Source organism: Haliotis rubra, unplaced genomic scaffold (assembly GCF_003918875.1).
Source record: "Haliotis rubra isolate DU_JTF1 unplaced genomic scaffold, ASM391887v1 Scf1117, whole genome shotgun sequence".
Classification (NCBI taxonomy): Eukaryota; Metazoa; Mollusca; class Gastropoda; order Lepetellida; family Haliotidae; genus Haliotis; species Haliotis rubra.
In genome coordinates this window covers 202,606-223,318 of record NW_025765023.1, presented here as the reverse complement: position 1 = coordinate 223,318, position 20,713 = coordinate 202,606, and the positions used below count along the sequence as shown (strand labels likewise).

Here is a 20,713-nt window from a genome sequence, read left to right as displayed (position 1 = left end):
TACGACAAGCATGGGTTACTGAAGATCAATATTCTAACCCTAACCATCACAGGTATAAGCATGAGTACCTCACTCAGACACATTATACCGACTCCACCCTACTCAGACACATTATACTGACTCCGAGCCGACCAGTCCTTGTACCCATTAATGCCGATCGCCAGACCGTGATCAACAAGTACCATATGTTAACGTCTTTCTGTACGACGTGGGCGGGGATTGACCCCGCGACCTTGCGCTCTCCGGGAGGATGCTCAAACCACTACACCACGAAGGCGGTCCCAATGAAGAAAGAGTGAAAACAAGCTCACTGTAGTTGATGTATAACAGCTACAGGTTTCATGTAGTTGACTAAAACATAACGGCTGTTTCTGAACTAAACTAAACGTTTGGAATTTCATGACTAATTCTTCCTGAATAAAAATATTGTTTCAATCTTAATGACTTTTCAGAATGTTGAATATAAATATATCATACTTGAGATCACATTGATTTTTGATAACAATGCAGGCACAGAATCCAGGTTGACGTGAAAAGATGCCTGTGGTGGATCATCAAACTTACAGGGTGGATGGTAAGGTTACTGACATGAGTGAGTGAGTGAGCATGGTTTTACGCTGCTTTTAGCAATCCTCCAGCAACATCACGGCGGGGGACACCAGAAATGGGTTTCTTACGGACATGATCTGCCCCCCCGGTAGTGAACTGTCAGCCTACTTCCGTTAAATCTAAAATTGAAGATCCACGAATTGCCCCAAGACTTGAAAATCAATTGTTCCATCCCAGCCTCGTCATACCAAAGCAATCGAAAGACAAAAGAAACATTTTGGTCTCAAGGATATTAAATTGAGACTGGTCTGGTCTGGTTGGAGGCAGTACTGTGTGTATGTGGATTTTTTATGTCTGTGTGTAAGTGGCTTTTAGCAATATTCCAGCAATACCTCGGCGGGGGACACCAGAAATGGACCTCACACATTGTACCCATGTGAAGAATCGAACCCGGGTCTTAGGCGTGATGAGCGAACGCTTTAACCACAAGGCTACCCCACCACCCCCTTGTGCAAATGGAATTTCTATGTTAACTGCGACATGATAGCTCGGCGAACAAGGTGCATGTTGAAATAAAACCGCCTCATATGAACGCGATGTTGAATCCCATTTTATTTCACGTCACACCACTCATCTGGACAATCTTTTTAGTGACCAATAATCATCTAACACGCACACCTGTCTTGGTCATTGTGACGTACCATAAAAGACTTTGTCCAAACAAGTCTACAGGGTCCCAAAGCAGGCAACATCAGTATCAAGAAAGCTGGCATGCATGTGGGGAATCGAACTTGGGGAGGTACAATGTGTAAAGCCTATTTCTGGTGTCCCCCGCCGTGATATTGCAGGAATATTGCTAAAAGCGGCGTAAAACTCAACTCACTCACTCACTCTAAAGGACCAATACAAGGCATGCAAAGAGCGATGCCAGTTTTCTTGATACTGATGTTGCCTGCTTAGGGACCCTGTAGGCTTGTTTGAACAATATTTTTTTAGAAAGAAGCGCTGTATATGTGAATGATCTGGAATTTCCGAACTATTTCTTTCACATGGAAGCATTTGGTGTTCACACAAATAGAGCTTGTTCCATGAAGATTCCAATTCGGCGAAAATGGGTCCAAAAATTCATTATGATTTACGGTATGTAGAAAATATGTAAATATACTGAGAGAAACAAATAATGGATCACTGGAAAATTCAAGCGTTCCTTTATAATTTTTCAGTTTTCATCGCCACAGCGCTATTCAGAGCTGGTGATGAAAACAGGAACGCTTGAATTTTCCTGTGATCCTTTATTTTTTTCTCTCAGTATATTATCCGTATTTGTTTCATAGTACATTGTGTTATTTTTATTCTACACGATTCTATATGATATTATGTTTACAAAATTTCAATTTAATTCATGAAGTATCATTAGAAAACGGCATCGCCAGTGAAGATTACTTGCCCAAACTGATTCCATTGAGCATGAAAATAGCAGTATCAATATAAATGAAAATGAGTGATGACACCTGTTGCCAACATAACCACGCTCACCATATTATTTGCATTAAAAAGTATGAAGGTGCTGTTTGCCTTACAATTCAAAGCAGTACTTCCTACCTACAACCCGGGTTAGAATTGATCTTCAGTAACCCATGCTTGTCGTAAGAAGCGGCTAACGGGTGGTCAGGCTCGCTGACTTGGTTGACACATGCCATCGTATACCAATAGGAAGGTCGATGTAGATCACTGGATTATCTGGTCCAGACTCGATTATTTACAGACCGCCGCCATATAGCTGGAATATTGCTGAGTGATGCGTTAAACAACAAACCAGCCTACAAACAGCGTGTTAAAAGTCGGAGTATTGACCATGCAGTCCTGTGATAACACCACATAGTGTGTTAACTATTTCTGTTGAAACTAAAATCAATATTCCAACAACTTGAGAGATTCTGCTGTTTACAGGGGTTATGGGGTAGCCTAGTGGTGAAAGCGTTCGCTCGTTACGCCGATGACCCGTGTTCGTCAATCCAGGTGTTGGTTAGGACTAAGCCGGATCACACACGACGCTAATTATTTGACAAGCGTAAACACCATAGATACAGATATACAATGAACGGTATATATATTTTCAGAGACTCGTGAAGATCCGGGTTAGAGGGCGGTGGGGTAGCCTAGTGGTCGCTCGTCACGCCGAAGACCCGGGTTCGATTCCCCACATGAGTACAATGTGTGAAGCCCATTTCTGGTGTCTCCCGCCGTGATATTGCTGGAATATTGCTAAAACTCAACTCACTCACGCACTCACTCTGAAGGGCCAAAACAAGGCATGCAAAGGGCGATACTGATGCTGCCTGCTTTGGGACCCCGTGGGCTTGTTTGAACAATATCTTTTAGAAAGAAGCGCTGTATATTTGAATATTTGAATATTGCTAAAAGCGGCGTAAAACCATATTCACTCACTCCGGGTTAGAACTGGTCTTCAGTAGCCCGTAAAAGGCGACTAACGGGGTTGGGTGGTCAGGCTCGCTGACATAATTGACACATGTCATCGGTCCCCAATTGCGGAGATTGATGCTCATGCTGTTGATCACTGGATTGTCTAACTCACTCATTTATGTAACCAGAAATTATCAAGTATAATTATGATGTAGTTGAAAGTGTCTTTTTAACCACTACACATCATTAATGTTTTGAAGGAAATTAGTAATTATGAATCTGTGAGTGTATCCTAATACATCATTGAGGCTCTTTTCGACAACTTTCTGTGTCAACTCTGTGTCAACATTTAAGGGGGGCGGTGGGGTAGCCTAGTGGTTAAAGCGTTGGCTCGTCACGCCGAAGGCCCGGGTTCGATTCCCCACATGGGTACAATTTGTGAAGCCCATTTCTGGTGTCCCCCGCCGTGATATTGCTGGAATATTGCTAAAAACGGCGTAAAACCATACTCAGTCAGTCAGTCAACATTTAAGGACTTGTTGAATGTGTCCCCAGCATGCAACACCATTACTTCCTGTTGTGGTTCCAGGATCGTGGTTCCTCTACCTTACATACAAGTTTTGGCTTCACTGTCTGCACTCAGAAAACTTAACATCAGCAATGCATTGAATCTGAAATGAAAGAGCAATGTGTCATCTCTGTTAAATGATTTACAGCTCGGTAAAAACGTGAAACGGAGCCAACAAATTCGTACCTCTTTCAATTTCGTCTCCTAATTAAATCGAAATGAATGAAAGCTTCATAATACAATATGGATTTTGAAATCTCCATTCCAAGCCCTTTAAGATGATTAAAATGCCCCCCCCAAAATGACATTTCAGGATAATTACGAACAGAGGTCTGTACAGGCTTGCTGTAGTGAGAAAGACGTCCACAAGAAACCCTTACCAAGGGCAAAGTGCTTGAGCATGTGTATCACTATCAAATAGCGCTGATATCAGGTGGTCGCAAAAAGGCGAGTGTATCCTTCCCACCAGTGGTTCACGTCACAAACACATGCAAAGGCAAGACAATTGCATATTTATGAAAAACAAACAGCAACAGCACAGGAACACATGTACCAAAGCAAAGTAGAAAATGGCATCAAATTGATCACTAGTGCGTCACACATGGGGATATCATCCATACTGTTCGACAACAGCCGTGAGTTTCTAAAACAACTTTCAATATGTATATTGTTCCAAATATTAATTATAATTAATAAATACAGTAAAGTACTGTCGGAAATAGAAAAAATCAACCTTTTTTTTTCTCATTTATATCTACAATTTATGTAGTTGATATGTGAAAGTGTGAAATATCTGTTAAACTAAGTTCGGCCTAACTGCAGTCTTAGTGGTAGGGAGATAGGAAACGTAGAAAAGGGACTTTACTGAAGAGAGATATAGTGCAAAAATGAACAAAGCGCTTTTTTCTATATCCAAAGTGACTTATTTGGAACAGACCATGGCTTTATGCAATTTAGCGTGCTATGATATTGTATTACAAAGAACACTTTTTCAAAGTTCATTTTGAAATGAAACTTACCTTCATTATAAACGATAGCTGACGTAAAAACTAATAACTTTAATACCGAAACTATAAGGATGTAGCTACCATGGAGTCTCACTGTCACTATAAAAAGAAACAGGTAGAAGGGGTCGTCTCAAAAGCAAAACCAAGACGGGTGTCGCAGACATTGGTTGGGGTCGGGCTAGGGGACAGAGATATCAGCTGAGATAAGATAATCCTTTAGGCGAATTAAACCAAGGAAGCTTTGCGCGATTTTACGAGTAAACACGCTTTTCTGAATATCCTATTACGCATCCCACTGAATGCCCAGTTAGGCCCATGGATGTGCGTTATTTCGCAATTGTGTAAATATTAGGGATACAGAGTAATAGCCTAAACACAGTTTTCTTTTCTATTTCCGACAGTACTTTCGTACGTACGTCATGCTTAAACAGTCCTTTCCTAAAACCAGTATGAGCATACGCTGATATATATAGAAAATACATGCTTAATAGATATATTATTTCATCATGGGGCCTCACATGTAGACTATGCCCACTCTTTCTGGACAATACGTATGCTTATTTTCAAAACATTTGTACATATTCTCATATATAACTCACCCAGAGTCAGCAGACATCCAGGAGGGGCGGTGGGGGTAGCCTAGTGGTTAAAGCGTTCAGTCTACCAAACCACGAATGCATGAAACCATTAAATGCATGAATGTCCTCTTCCTGTGAGAAAAAGAGATTCAAATGAAGGCATCAGTCCATAAGATAATTCGTGTAATGGCATTGCATCGAACTGCACTCCGGCATCAGTGTCCAGAATATGAAAAGGTGGTTCCCACCCACAAATGTTCCCCAAACCTGTTAAAAATTAGGTGATGTTTAGTCGTCACCATTCTCCGCATACTGAGTCCGTTTTAATATTTGTGCACTAACCGTTTGGTACAATGCCGTTTCCCATGTTGTCAGTGTATTTGTTGTCAACACAGGAAACTACCCTTTCTAGGCTTGACTCAAGTGTGTAAGTATGTATGTGAAGGTGTGTGTGTGCACTAGGGCGTCACTTGAGTGTAAGTAACACCTGCAGAATAGATCACAAATGACTTCGGAGGGCTAAATGGGTTGTGTCTCGATCGTTTGTGGGTGAATTTGGACAGTTGGTGACGGTTTACCGGGCGCAGCCTATAGCGCGCCCACTGCCTCGCTATATCGCTGCTTGCCCCACTATCCAGTGCTCTCCAGTGACACTTCTTCGGAGGCAAACGATCCTGAGCTGGCACATCTTTACGGTGTAAACAACGCTTTTCGATCCTAAGGGTTACGTTTAGGATCAGGTACACTTTTCCTTAGAGAACCCACACTTCTTTAGAGGCAAACAACCATTTGATCTGTAAGGTTTAGGGTGTAGCCTAGTGGTTAAAGCGTTGGCTCGTCACGCCGAAGACCCGGGTTCGATTCCCCACATGGGCACAATGTGTTAAGCCCATTTCTGGTGTCCCCCGCCGTGATATTGCTGGAAAATTGCTAAAAGCGGCGTAAAACTAAACTCAGTCAGTCAGTCAGTCAGTGTAAGGTTTAGGGTTAGACCTTAACTTAGCTCTAGGGCAGATTATATCCAATTGAAACACATTTCGACACATCCGTTGGTGCCAGTGGTAGATAGTTCAGATAGTTTTGGGTCAAACTACCGTGGACATATTTATTTAGGAAACAAACATTGTTAGTGGGATAAATGTGAAGTCGTAAAACCTGTTCTGGGGGAGATAGTAGCATAGTTCATTGTACATATACAGCTGTATCATGTGAGTGTGTTCATGAATTACAATAACAAATTGTTTAGGATAAATGAGTGAGTGAGTTTAGTTTCACGCCACCTTTAGCAATATCCCAGCAGGGGGCACCAAAAATATGCTTCTCACACTGTACCCATGTGCTAAATCGAACCCGGGTCTTCGGTGTGACAAGCGAACGCTTTAACCACTAGGCCACTCCACCACCATATGTGATAGGTGAGCTTAAGGTGACATATATCTCAGTACACCTACAGAATACCAGATACCTACCAGTCATATTGATTAGCGTGTCACGTCACACTAACCCTAACGCTAACCCTGACCCTAACCCTGACCCTAACCCTAACCCTAACCAAAAGTAAACTTGCCTGCTTTCAAAGATAATGGAAGGTACCTGGTATTCTGTAGTCTTACCCATATCTCAAACACATGCAAAGACAAGTCAACTGTTGACCTGAGAAGACATGGAAACATGGTACAAGTGACAATATGGAATAGCATTTTTGTCATTGATGCATGATATTTGGAAATGCTCTCCACATACGTAACATAAAGTTATTGTAAAAACTTTACTGTAACCTTCAAAACACATTTGTGTTATAGTCATATTACACTGTTTGAAATCTTCATAGAAAGATATATCGTTTCCCAATTGCGCAGGTCGATGCCCATGCTGTTGATCACTGGATTGTCTGGTCCAGACTCGATTATTTACAGACCGCCCCCATATAACAGGAATATTGCTGAGTGTGGCGTAAAACTAAACTCACTCACTCAGAAAAGAAAGATGATGCATAATTGTACCTCAGTTAGAAATAAACACACTTAAGCCTGAAGCTGCTGATATATAGGGAAAGTAGATTACATGTATTGGAAAGTCATGTGGGATTTGAACATGAACACACTAAAGCCGATATATAGGGAAAGTAGACTACATGTATTGGAAAGTTGACGTTTGTCATGTTGGATTTGAAAATCCAATGTCTTGACAGAACTGAGCTTGGTACTTTTGCAGATCTGATTGCAAAAATTCAGCATGTGACATTATATTCTGTTCCTGCCCCAGTTGTTCTTGGGGGATGCTTGTTGAATCATCTTTATTTAATACATGAACAGGATAAAGTAAAGTAACAACTCTTTCCTGTTTTCAGTGACCAACACATTATCCAAGTAAGTGATGGAGATACAATGAGAACCATAGAATATTGACTGTGTCACTAAAACAAATGTAATCATGGACTGTGAGAGAGCATTGCCAGATTTAGGTGATCTGAAGAAAGAACCTGTTACGGACACTGGTGGCTATTTTGACTATGAGAGAGTATTAGAAACAAGTGATCTCAAACAAGGTGTTACTGACACAGATGGAAACACTGACTGTGAGAGAGCATTAGTGGACGTAGGTGACCTGAAACAAGAACCCGTTCCTGATGTAGGTGCAAACAGTGACTGTGAGAGAACATTACTGAAAACAAATGACCTGAAACAAGAACCTGTTACTGACACAGGTGCAAACACTGACTGTGAGAGAGAAATGCTGGACATAGATGACCTGAAACAAGAACCTCTTACTAACAGGGGTGGCAATTTTGACTGTGAAAGAGCTTTAGAAACAAGTGATCTCAAGATAGAACCTGTGACTGACAAAAGTGGAAACACTGACTATGAAGGAATATTGCCAGAAATAGCTAGTCTTGGAAAAGAGCCTGTTGTTGAAACAGGTAGAAAAACTGTCTGTGAGAGAACATTACTAGAAATAGATGACCTGAAACAAGAACCTGTTACTGATATTGGTGCAAACACTGACTGTGCGAGAGCATTACTGGAAATAGATGATCTCAAACAAGAACCCGTTGCTGATATAGGTGCAAACACTTACTATGAAAGAAAAATGCTGGACATAAGTGACCTGAAAAAACAAGAACCCGTTGCTGATATAGGTGCAAACACTTACTGTGAAAGAAAAATGCTGGACATAAGTGACCTGAAACAAGAACCCATTACTGACACAGGTGGAAACACTGACTGTGAGAGAGCATTACTGGAAATAGATGACCTGAAACAAGAACCTGTTACTGATATAGGTGCAAACACTGACTGTGAGAGTGCATTACAGGACATAGATGACCTGAAACAAGAACCTGTTACTGATATAGGAACAGACACTGACTGTGAGAGAGAAGTGCTGGAAATAGATGACCTGAAACAAGAACCTGTTACTGATATAGGTGCAAACACTGACTGTGAGAGAGAATTGCTGGACATAGGGGACCTGAAACAAGAACCTGTTACTGATATAGGTGCAAACACTGACTGTGAGAGAGAAGTGCTGGAAATAGATGACCTGAAACAAGAACCTGTTTCTTTCTCAGGTGCAAACACTGACTGTGAGAAAGGTGTGATGGAAACAGGTGATGTCAAGAAAAGCAAAGGTTGTGAGGTTCCAGCAAAGCAATCATATACTTGTAATGAATGTGGGAAAACATGTACATGTGTATCTGCCCTGAAAATTCATTTGAGGATTCATAGTGGAGTGAAGCCTTACCAGTGTGCTGAATGTGGGAAAGAATTTAAACAGTCTGGTCACCTGAAGACACACATGAGCAGTCACAGTACAATCAAGCCTTATGAGTGTAGTGTGTGTGATAAAAGATATAAACTAGCGGGTGATCTGCGGGCACACATGAAGATTCACAATGGAATCAAGCCCTATCAGTGTGGGGAGTGTAAGAGAATGTTTGCACAGTCATGTGCCCTGAAGGCACACATGAGAATTCACAGTGGAATCAAGCCATTTCAGTGTGGTGAATGTAAGAAGATGTTCACACAGTCAAGTTCTTTGAAGGCACACATGAGGATACACAGTGGAATCAAGCCTTATGAGTGCACTGAATGTGGGAAACAGTTCACGCAATCATACACCCTGACGAGACACATGTGGACTCACAGTGTAACCAAGCCTTATCAGTGTGATCGGTGCGAGGAAACATTTGTGCAGTTGGAGGAGTTGCAAGCTCATGCTAATCATCACAGTGAAAGGAAGAATTTCCAATGTGGGGAATGTGGGGAAGAATTTACACAATCATCTGTCCTAAAGAAACACTTGAGGAGTCACAGCAGAGTCGAGCCTTATCTGTGTAATGATTGTGAGAAAACATTTACAAGCTTAGCTCTCCTGGACAGCCATTTGAAGATTCACAGTGAAGTAGTCAAGCCCTATCAGTGTACAGAATGTGGGAAAGAATTTACACATCCTGGCCACCTGAAGACACACATGAACAGCCACAGTGTAAACAAGCCTCATGCGTGCAATGTGTGTGATAAAAGATATATACTACCAGGTGATCTGCAGACACACATGAGGGTGCACAATGGAATCAAGCCTTGTCAATGTCCTGAATGTGGGAAGAAGTTTAGACATGCAAACAGCCTGGCAAAGCATGTCTTGACTCACCGCGTAACCAAGCCTTATCAGTGTGGTCAGTGTGAGGAAGCATTTGTCCAATCGAAAGAACTGCGAGCTCATTGGAGTCATCACAGTGGAATTAAGAATTTAAAGTGTGGTGAATGTGGGAAAAGATTCGCACAGACAAGCAGCTTGAACAGACACTTGAAGATTCACAGTGGCATCAAGCCATATGAGTGTACTGAATGTGGGAAAAGATTCACACAGTCAAGCAGCTTGGAGTACCATATGAGGAATCAAAGAAGGATCAAACCTTATCAGTGTAATCAGTGTGAGAAAACATTTATACACACATGTGCCGTGCAGATCCATCTGAAGAATCACAGTGGAGTCAAGCCATATATGTGTAAGAAATGTGGGGGATCTTTTGTGAACTTAAATGACTTGAAAAAGCACATTTGTCACAGTGAGGTGAAGCCTTTTCAGTGTGTTGAGTGTGGGGAAGAATTTACACATTCATCTGACTTGCATAAACACACAGGAAGTCACATCAAAATCAAGCCTCATGTGTGTGATGAATGTGGGAAAGCATTTAAACTTCCAAGTCACCTGCAGACCCATCTGAAGATTCATAATGTAGTGAAGCCTTTTAAATGTGGTGCATGTGGGAAAGACTTCACACATGCATGCACCTTGCAGGCACACATGAGGTTTCACAGTGGAATCAAGCCATATCAGTGTACCGATTGTGGGAAAGAATTTACACAATCACGTAGTTTGAAGAACCACATTAGTCAAAGTAGAATAAAACCTTATCAGTGTAGTCAGTGTGATAAAACATTTACACACTCTTGTGCTGTGCAGGTCCATCTGAGGAATCACAGTGGATTCAAGCCACATATGTGTCAGGACTGTGGGCGAAATTTTATGCATTTAAATGACTTGAAAGAGCACATGTGTCACACTGAAGCCTTTTCGGTACAGTGAATGTGAGTAGAGATTTGCTCATTCATCCGACCAGCCGAGACATATGGGATCGCAGTGAAATCAAGCCAGACAGTGGAGAGAGGTCTCAGTACCATATATGGTCAAGCATACAGTTGATCTTCAAACCTTGAATTAGTGGGATTTGAAGGTTTACATGGGTTAAAAGATCTCTCATGTTTCCGACCAGCAATGTTAACCGACATCTGATACCCACTGATGATGTTTGACAGTGACACTTGGCATTAAGAAAAACGGTTCCAGGAACTCTTTTGGTTTAAAGGCTTCCAATGTATCTGGATTCCTTGATCATACATATTAGTATTCTGCAAATAAACTTAAAATGAGCTTTGGCTCAATTACAATTGTCCAGCCAGCTGACAACAAAACGGCCCATAAGACAGACCTCCCAAAAGACAGACAGCTTAAAACAACACATTTTATGGTTGGTTGCATAAGGCTTAAATAAGCTGTACCCTTGATAACAGTGGTATGAGCCCTGATGAAAAAAGACAACATTAGGTATGAACTATAGTTTTATCAATTCATTTTTGAGCATATGACTTATTTTCCTCCCTAGTCTCTCGTACAGACCCTGAAGCAAATATATCCAAGAAAGCCCATGCAAGTCTAGAAAATGTGGCAAGTCTAGATTTCCTCAGCTTCTGAAAATGAAGAAAGTCTCAGGGCTCCTTTTCATTATATTATATTTTTCTTTACTATGAACATATTTCAATAAAATATGTTCATTTCAGAGACTAGTTAGTCTATTTCCTCCCCAAATCAATGATGTTTTCCTATGAATTTTATTCCTACAACCTCTAGAAGTACCTTTCTGGGATGGGACATACTCTGCTCTTCTTAGGCCAGGTCATTAATTAAATAGGGGTGGACAGCCTGGCTCAGCTAATTATTGTACCCATTGAGTCTGTTTTATGGGAGGTCTGTCTTTTGGGAGTGATCCCACCACACCATTGGAGAGCTTGAAGTAAGCAAGAGCAGGATCATGTCAGAGTAGTGAGTATAATTTGATACAACATATGTTTTCTTTAAATCATCACTGCATTTCCCTAAATACATTTTTATTTATATTGTTGTACTGAAATAAACTATGACATAGAAAAAAAATGCAGCCATAAATGAAATTACATTTTCGTAACCTGAAAGTCACGATCACCTGTCCTTGTAACCTAACACGTGATGTCTAACAGGTGAACCTGACATCGATATCTAACAGGTGAACCTGACATCGATATCTAACAGGTGAACCTGACATCGATATCTAACAGGTGAACCTGACATCGATATCTAACAGGTGAACCTGTGACATCGATATCTAACAGGTGAACCTGACATTGATATCTAACAGGTGAACCTGACATCGATATCTAACAGGTGAACCTGACATCGATATCTAACAGGTGAACCTAACATCGGTTCGGGATGTGTGTGTGTGTGTGTGTGTGTGTGTGTGTGTGTGTGTGTGTGTATGAGCGAGAGAAGGCTAGGGAGGAGGGTGTCACTTGCTTTTAGCATAACTTTTAGGTGGGGGGTCATTCACATTGTACATGCTTGTCCATAAGACTCATGCCAAGCCATAGATTATGTACGGTGCCTTAGTACATGTCGCATGTAGTGAAATGGGTTCTGTGTTGGGTTTTTTCCATCTATTTAGAACGGTGCTCATGCTGTTGACCACTGGATTGTGACAATGTCTGGATGTCTGGTCCAGACTCGGTTGTTTACAGATGGCCGAATATTGCTGAGTGCCGCGTTAAACAACAAACAAAACAAACGAAACTGACATGCAAATTGGCTATTTATGTGTTTATGAATGGGGAGGTTTTCTTGAATTGAGTGAAAAAGCAGCTGGTACCAGCACTTCATCAAACATTCTGTTTTGTTATGGACAACGCACCATATCATAGTGGTCAGGTTTCAGATGCAAAGCTCCAACATCCAAAAGCAGAAAAGGTGGTGTGGTAACATGGCTAGAAAAATAACTAAACTAGTTTTCTATGACACAATAAAGCGCAACAAAACAACACCAAGCTAGAAGGTAGATCAATATCTCTAAGCCATGACACTTTACGTTTACTGCCTTATCATTGCGATCTCATTTCAACAGCACTTAACGCAACAATACCACGCTCAAACTTTCAGACACCCAAAACGAAGTACACAAAACCATAAGTAAAATGAAATAGAGAATCAGTACTGGATAAAAAAGTGTTTTAGATTATGCCGCCATTCAACCAGTCATCATAAGTACACAATCTGAGAAGTGAAAGTGAATCAGGAATTTCATCAGATTCCAGTCCGGAAGAGTTTTGATACAACCCCTAAACGTTGACATCCTCGGCTGCACGTGCTTCCCGCCATTGAGGCTATTCCTGCAACAGTACCACTGTTTCTTTACCCTCCTAAAACTTCACACGGAAAATCAAAACAAAATTATATTAGTTTGTCACAAAATGATGATACATGTAGTTTTTTCAGCAACTTTTGTATGGTGGAGACAAACGTTATGAAACTTTGTTCCAGAGTTGGTCTGATGTTTTCATTACATTCTGCGTTGAAATGAATGTTTGATCGTGAAATTACGATTTGGAGTTGTGATTCACCGGTATCATTTTGACCCAAACAGACCATACAAGGCTAATTCGTCCCCGCAAATCAAGAGGATCTATAATGATATTAATTATTAGGAGGATACGGACACTTTCATGGCAATCTTCTGTCACATTTTCACTGCAGAATTAAACTTCAAGCTTCAAAGCATTTCACAATTATTAGTGTTTCTACATGAACCTGTGAGTTCATTTAATTCTTTTTTTTTATTAAACATGGTTAAAAGGTACCGTTTTAGCCTCGCAGTAGTAACCGACTTCGCTCTGTGCAAGGTTCAGGTTTCAGCAAAATGTAAACCAAAAGTTTGTTTGAGTGGCATTTTAGAAGTTGAGACGTACAATATATAACAAGTTTTATGGATAACAACTTCTTTATTTTCGTGAGTGCGACGTTTCGATACAGATTCTTGTACCGTTGTCAAGCAAGAGTGATACATGAAGTGTAGGAGCTGCATATATATACTGTATATAACAATGAAACAACATAATAGACAAAGGAAACAACATAATTGCCATGATTGGCTAAGCAGTAAGCTGATGAAGCCAGTAAGTACATAAAGGATAATGAGTGGAAGCCAGAGATGTAGTTACAATGTCATGTTTATACAATGGATGCGATGTTTATACAATAGACTGGGCTTGGTGGAGGAGTGGATCATAAGCAGATGGAATGAAGTATCCTTGGTCACGGTTGATGGTAGGCTTGTCTGCTTATGATCCACTCCTCCACCAAGCCCAGTCTATTGTATAAACATCGCATCCATTGTATAAACATCTCATTGTAACTACATCTCTGGCTTCCACTCACTATCCTTTATGTACTTACTGGCTTCATCAGCTTACTGCTTAGCCAATCATGGCAATTATGTTGTTTCCTTTGTCTATTATGTTGTTTCATTGTTATATACAGTATATATATGCAGCTCCTACACTTCATGTATCACTCTTGCTTGACAACGGTACAAGAATCTGTATCGAAACGTCGCACTCACGAAAATAAAGAAGTTGTTATCCATAAAACTTGTTATATATTAAACCAAAAGTCACTGTGTTCTTTAATCTGATTGGTCTAAAAACGTGATCGAATGGTGATTCCAGGTTTCACTGCGTATTAATACGTGTAAATAATCGGTACTTTTTTGCTTCCACAACTTTCAAGATGTCTTCAACAGCACCTCAAAATTTGGACTTTCCAAATTTCCGTGTTGGCACCATTGTTCAAAGACGTTTTTGGAGAACTAGTTAAGAACATCTTGGAATTACTAAAGCAGGATGATTGTAAGTTTTTAAATTAAAAAAAACAATAGATCAAGAAATAGATGCTAATATTTTTGGAAGAACTAATGCAGAATGATTGCCAGTTTTTAAATTAAAAAACAATACATCAAGTTTTAAGGAATAACAAATAATACAGCATGATTTTAGGCGAAACACTGTATGGGGTGTAGAAGATATTCAAACGTAAGACATCCAAAAATTTTAACAAACCTAGACATTCAGAGTTATGTCCCCTGCCACCCACATAACAACACTGTTATTTCCATCTGTCCTTGTTGTGAAATTACTGCCGTTTTGGTGAGGTGCCGTTTTTTATGTTAACCCAACAAAGGGACACCACTCGAAAGCTAAATCATAGCAGGGGAAAATCTACAGCGTCTTCCACAGCGACGAACGCATCGGCCGCATCAGCTGCAATAGATCTTATCGTGAATTGTGTGAAAGGTAGGTTATTTCAGTCTGCTTGAGTAGGTGTTCGTTTGGTGATGATGTAGCTAGTTATGAGCTGGTTTAAACAAACTTCTGCGTTTCTCTCTGGCTGCGAGCAGTTATCGCGAAGCTGACTGGCTGCCGAACAGTTACTGCCATAAGGCTTCCTAATGACGTCACGGGAGCGGGCTTTACAAGTTGGAAAATGGCATAAAATAAAAGCTGCAATGCGTCGTAAACGTGCACTTATCCCACAAATAAACAATCTTCATAAACAATAAGAGCAATACTTAACAGAATCATTACGACATCATCAATACATGTTATCTCCCCTTTGTTTACAATAGATTGATCTCGCAAAGGTTCTATCTTTTATAAACCTCTTACTAGATGAGGTTATAGGTAGCCTAATAGATAAAGGATTAAAAAGACAACTAACAGCTACCGTTAAAAGAGATGAGGAGGAGGACTGAAGTTATTCAGCTCCCATAATTAGCCCACAGAACTATATGCATTGCGGTCATGTAAGACTACACACCAGTGACACCTAGGTGCATGATAAATGGGACATTCTGTATCACGATTTAACAGAACTTGAAGAAACATGCGAGATTAATAGATTAGGAAAATATGATACCATTTATATTTTCTATGCTATAAATATTCAAACAGTTTCAAAAGGTGATTGAAGGATAAGCCTGTTCTCTTTCAATTTTACTGGCAACTACATACAAATGTACCCTCGTGTCATGGGTTTCCGTGGTATTAAGAAATTTACGACTATGAATAGTATGAATATCATCGCTTATATTGCCAAGTCATATAAACAGAACATAGTGTTTGATGACATACCTTTGTCTCATCTAATGTTAATAAAACACTTTTGTCATTCTGAAGTTCATTGTCCGTATTGGACGACAGGCGGCCATTGTGCACACACTCTGGTGACGTCATATGTTTCCGTGGTATTTCCTGCAGATCAAATTACGGGCGCACAGCACATGTCACAATCTCACACGTTGTCAACAGCCAATCCGGGAGTGTCAGTGTCGGTTTACAGTAATAACGAAGTTGATAAATTGTAATACAGTAAACGAGTTTGTAGTAATTAACACAATAGTGACATTTCTTCAACATAAATTTCCAGTTCATAATATATGTAGAGTTGATCAACGGGATATGTGAAATGAACAGTGAAAAAACAACTTAAGAGATGACCCTAAAGGGCTTCCATAGTTTAAAAATAGAGCTGGGAAGCCCCCCTCAGGTCACGGTATTGTTTTTATTGATGACATCAGCTAGCAGACAATCGGGAGCGATGTTTGGAAAACTTGGAAGCTGAATAAGTTTTTAGAAAATGTTCGTAAAGATCGCACAAAACGTGCATTACGTGCTGGACATAAAGTTGCATTAGTATTTAATAGTTGATGACTGTACGTACGCAAATTGATGAAAGTCTGAACATGTTTTGCTCAGAGCCGTGCCGATCGACTGGTGAACGTAAACAATCGATAGGTGGTGCAATTTGGTGGGTGGCTTGTGAGAAATTGTGTCATTAGAAAATACCACGGAAACGGAAGTATCACAGAATCATTTGACGGCATGGTACTATTTTGTGAGCAAAATTGATTGAACCATAGAAAATATTTATAGTATAACTGGTACTGTTTTATCTGAATGAAATCTCAGCAACATTTTATAAACGGACTGAAATCTACATGAAAAACTTGAAATTGATTCACATAAACTGGATATATACTGGCCACATAAAGAAACTGTGCATTGTCAAAATATCATCCCAGTTGATAATTACGATAACAATGTCAAAGGTACATATAAACTTTAATGGAGGGATCATGAGACCATAACAAGTCGGGAGAATTTCAATTGAAAAGTCAATCACAATGATGTCACGAGTCCATAAGCGGGACAGGGGTCAATCAACCATGTCACAAGCTCAATAACGAGTATGTCCACCATCGGCATTGAGAACAGCAGTGCAATGACGACACATAGAGCCTGTCAAACATGCCAGAAAGGCTTGTGGGATGTCAAGCCAGATTCTCTCAAGTTCTGTTGCAAGGTCAAGGACGTTATCTGGCGGATGAGGAAGACGGTATAGACGTCGATCCATCTCGTCCCAAACATGCTCTATCGGGGAGAGATTCGGTGAATTTGCAGGCCAAGGCAGTAAGTCAACGTTGTGGTGTTGCAAGAAATCCATAGCAACCCTTGCCGTATAAGGGCGGGCATTGTCTTGTTGGAATGTTAACCCAGGGCCATAACGTTGCAGAAAAGGAATTGCCACAGGTCGAAGAATCTGATCCCTGTTGCCCTGAACAATCACCAAAGGGGTTCTTTGGCGTGCTGTTATTCCACCCCAAATCATCACGGAATCACCTCCAAAGCGATTCCTCTCCAAGACTCAGGCGCGTTCTCCCACACGTCCATAGGCACGTTGACGTCCATCACTATGGGAAATGTTAAACCTGGACTCTACTGTAAAAACAACATTTCTCCACCAAAACAAGGGTCTGCGGACATGATTTCTGCACCACATTCGGCGAGCTTGTCGATGACGTGTCAGGATAGGCTGTATGGCGGGACGTTGTGGTCTGATCCCGTGATGACTTAAACTTTGTCAAACTGAGTTGGGGTGGATATGGTGAAGTCCTGGGATGGTTCGGGCAGTCTTCACTGCAGTCTGAAACCTGTGGCGCAGATGGGTCACCCTAATCCATCTGTCCTGTCTTGGCGTTGTTACACAGAACGTGGCCGATCGACGACATAATTTGTGTTCTGGTAGCGTCTCACCAGTGCAGAAATGGTGTTCTGGTGGCAGTGGAAATCTGCAGCCACTTGTCATTGAGACATTCCCCCACGGACCATCCCAATGGCCCCATGACGTTGTGCAGACATGAGCCTTGGCATGCTATGCGTTTCAATAGCCGTTTAATTTATTGAACGATCGCAAGGGCAGGGTTGAGCTTTCCAATTGACAGTATTGTGTGGCATTCATTTGCTCTGTTTCTCTTTCCCGGAATGCATGAGAAACAAAAGTTTCTTTATGTGCCTAGTATATAACGCATAGTTATAATGAAAAACACACCAGTCTTTTTCTTAAATTAGAAAAATCATTAACTTAGGCTCCTTGTAGTGAGTGAGTGTCGTTTTACGTCGCAGTCAGCAATTTTCCAGCTATATGGCGGCCGTCTGTAAACAATCAAGTCTCGACCAGACAATCAACAGCATGAAAATTGATATACACAATTGGGATACAATGACACATCAGCCAAGTCATCGAACAAGACCACATGATCCCGTTAGTCGCCTCTTATGACAAGCATGGATTACGGAAGATCAATTCTAAACTGGATTTTCACGAGGGGTAGGATACGTGTTATAAGCTCTAGAAAGGTTCCAGTGTCTTTTTCACTGCCAGTATTTTTTTTTTATAATATTGGTATTTTTGAAGCTGAAATTACTGAAGCACAAATACTTTAAGTATTTCAAATGCTTTAATAGTAGGTGGTGCAGGCTTATTAATCAAGCGTCTTAAAATTTGGCTCAGGAAATGAAAAGATTTGTGACTGACACAGAGATGACTTTATATCCCATGGTATTACATGTCTTTGGGGGAAACTGTCATGAAATCATTTACAATTTGATGTACCGTTTAGTGAAAAACTATTGCAAACACCGTCCAGTCAAATCACCTCACCCAACCACATCTCAAATATTCAAGTTAGCCCTTCAAATTATTGGACTTCCTTTACTCAGAATATTTTCTGTTGCTGTTAAGTTTTGCTTGGAATAGCATTCTCACCAAGCATGATACTCAAAATTTATTCAAATATACAGACTATGAGACCAGGGGTATCTCTGTCAAACCATTGAAAAGCCCTTGGTGTTCAGGGTCACCATCACTATAGTTCAAGCCACCTGATAAGTTAATTAATATCTTGTTCAGTTACCTGTTCAGTTACCGGTAATATTGTCTCTTGTTACTGAAGTAGGAGCTTAGTGCAATGCTTCTGAAAATGGGTGTACATTCAATTTGCAATAAATAAATGTAGATCAATCTGAGAACATGGATGAACGCATACCAATGATGTTTTTGCCAATCAGATGACTGTTTGCTAAGGATGCTGAGGTGTTGATGCGCTAAAACTAAAAGGGATGGGCTCATATGTCCTGGGTTCATATGTTACGGAGATGCTGAATCAAATTGCTTGATCTCTTGAACAATTCATGTAGAATATAAAATAAATCACTAGATTGTATTATTCTCAGTATTGAGTTATGCACCTTCATGCCCACAATCAACCTGAATCCCAGACTCAAAGCTGTATTTGCTCAACTTACTTGTTTGTGAGTGGCCAGACAAAGAAGTGAGTGAGTGAGCAGTTTGACGCCGCACTCAGCAATATTCCAGCTTTTTGGCGACGGTCTGTAAATAATCGAGTCTGGAGTAGACAATCCAGTGATCAACAGCATGAGCATTGATCTGCGCAATTGGGAACCGATGACATGTGTCAACCAAGCCAGCGAGCCTGACCACCCGATCCCGTTCGTAGCCTCTTACAACAAGCATGGGTTACTGAAGGCTCATTCTAACCCGGACCTTCACAGGTAGACAAAGAAGTGCAATGTAGGTACACATTTCGACAAGCCACATAAATTAGGTTAGTTAAGTGGTCTAGACAGATTCATAATTTTAGACAGTCAAATAAAAAAAGTTGTTTAACAAACGGTCATTATTTTGTTGTAGAACAGTCAGGTAATCAACAAGCGTGTGCAGTGAAATTTCAATTCCACACATACAACTCGCACACATGGCTGTTCTACCAGCCAGTGGTCCCCCCTCGTAAGAAATAGTGAAAAGTAACAACAACATAATGATCGTTTGTTAAACAACATTTTTATTTGGGTGTCCAAAATTATGAGACAAATCATCAGAGTTGGTCTGTCGATTTCATGTGACTGCAAAGTTTGATCTTGTTGCATTTATTAGATTTTGTGTTAGTGAGCAATGTTAGTCTAAAATGAAATCAATCGAACTATACCATGGAGTCAAAGTTATTGCCAAGGTAATAACATTCCAACATCTTAAAATAAAATAGCACAGGGCTCTTCTAATTCATACCTTGATCTCTCTCTCTGTTCAAGGTTTATGAATGAATAGGTGTTAGTTTTAGAAATATGAAATGAAATTTTAATTATCAGCTTCTCCATATTGAAAGAGGTTAGTTCCCTTTCAGATAAATCATAAGTTTAATCAGACAAAAAGAGGAACTAAATTGCATGCTCCTGAAGTTGTGTTTATTTTACCCTTGAAAATAGAAAATATATGCTCAGAAAAGTCTTTTATCTTTGGTTTTATTCAAATTTTATGACTTTTCCAGCCCATGTATTAATAGTTCCTTGTGTCCTCTTTGAAAATATACACATAAAAGTACATTTTGGTCTCAGTATGAGACTATAAAACTTATTCTCTGAAAAGTTGAACTTTTCAATTTTTTACCCCATAATAGGATTTAGCATAAATTTATTTGACTTTTCTCACCCATGTATTAGTAGTACCTTGTGTTCTCTTTGAAAATATCCATAAAAGTACATTTGTGTCCCAATGTGAAATTTAAAATGATATTCTTTGAAAAT

The 20,713-nt window shown here is 40.2% G+C and overlaps 1 protein-coding gene across 1 annotated transcript in view; it reads left to right on the top strand.

Moving 5' to 3' along the window:
• Nucleotides 1-20,713, top strand: part of LOC124289262 — a 79,520-nt gene that overhangs the window by 40,910 nt on the left and 17,897 nt on the right. Inside the window, exons 11-15 of the mRNA XM_046725873.1 lie at nt 7,318-7,328; nt 7,527-8,118; nt 8,338-8,409; nt 8,698-10,709; nt 14,985-15,067. Of these exons, the coding sequence (XP_046581829.1) occupies nt 7,318-7,328; nt 7,527-8,118; nt 8,338-8,409; nt 8,698-10,709; nt 14,985-15,067 (2,770 nt within the window). The remainder of the gene's footprint in view (nt 1-7,317; nt 7,329-7,526; nt 8,119-8,337; nt 8,410-8,697; nt 10,710-14,984; nt 15,068-20,713) is intronic.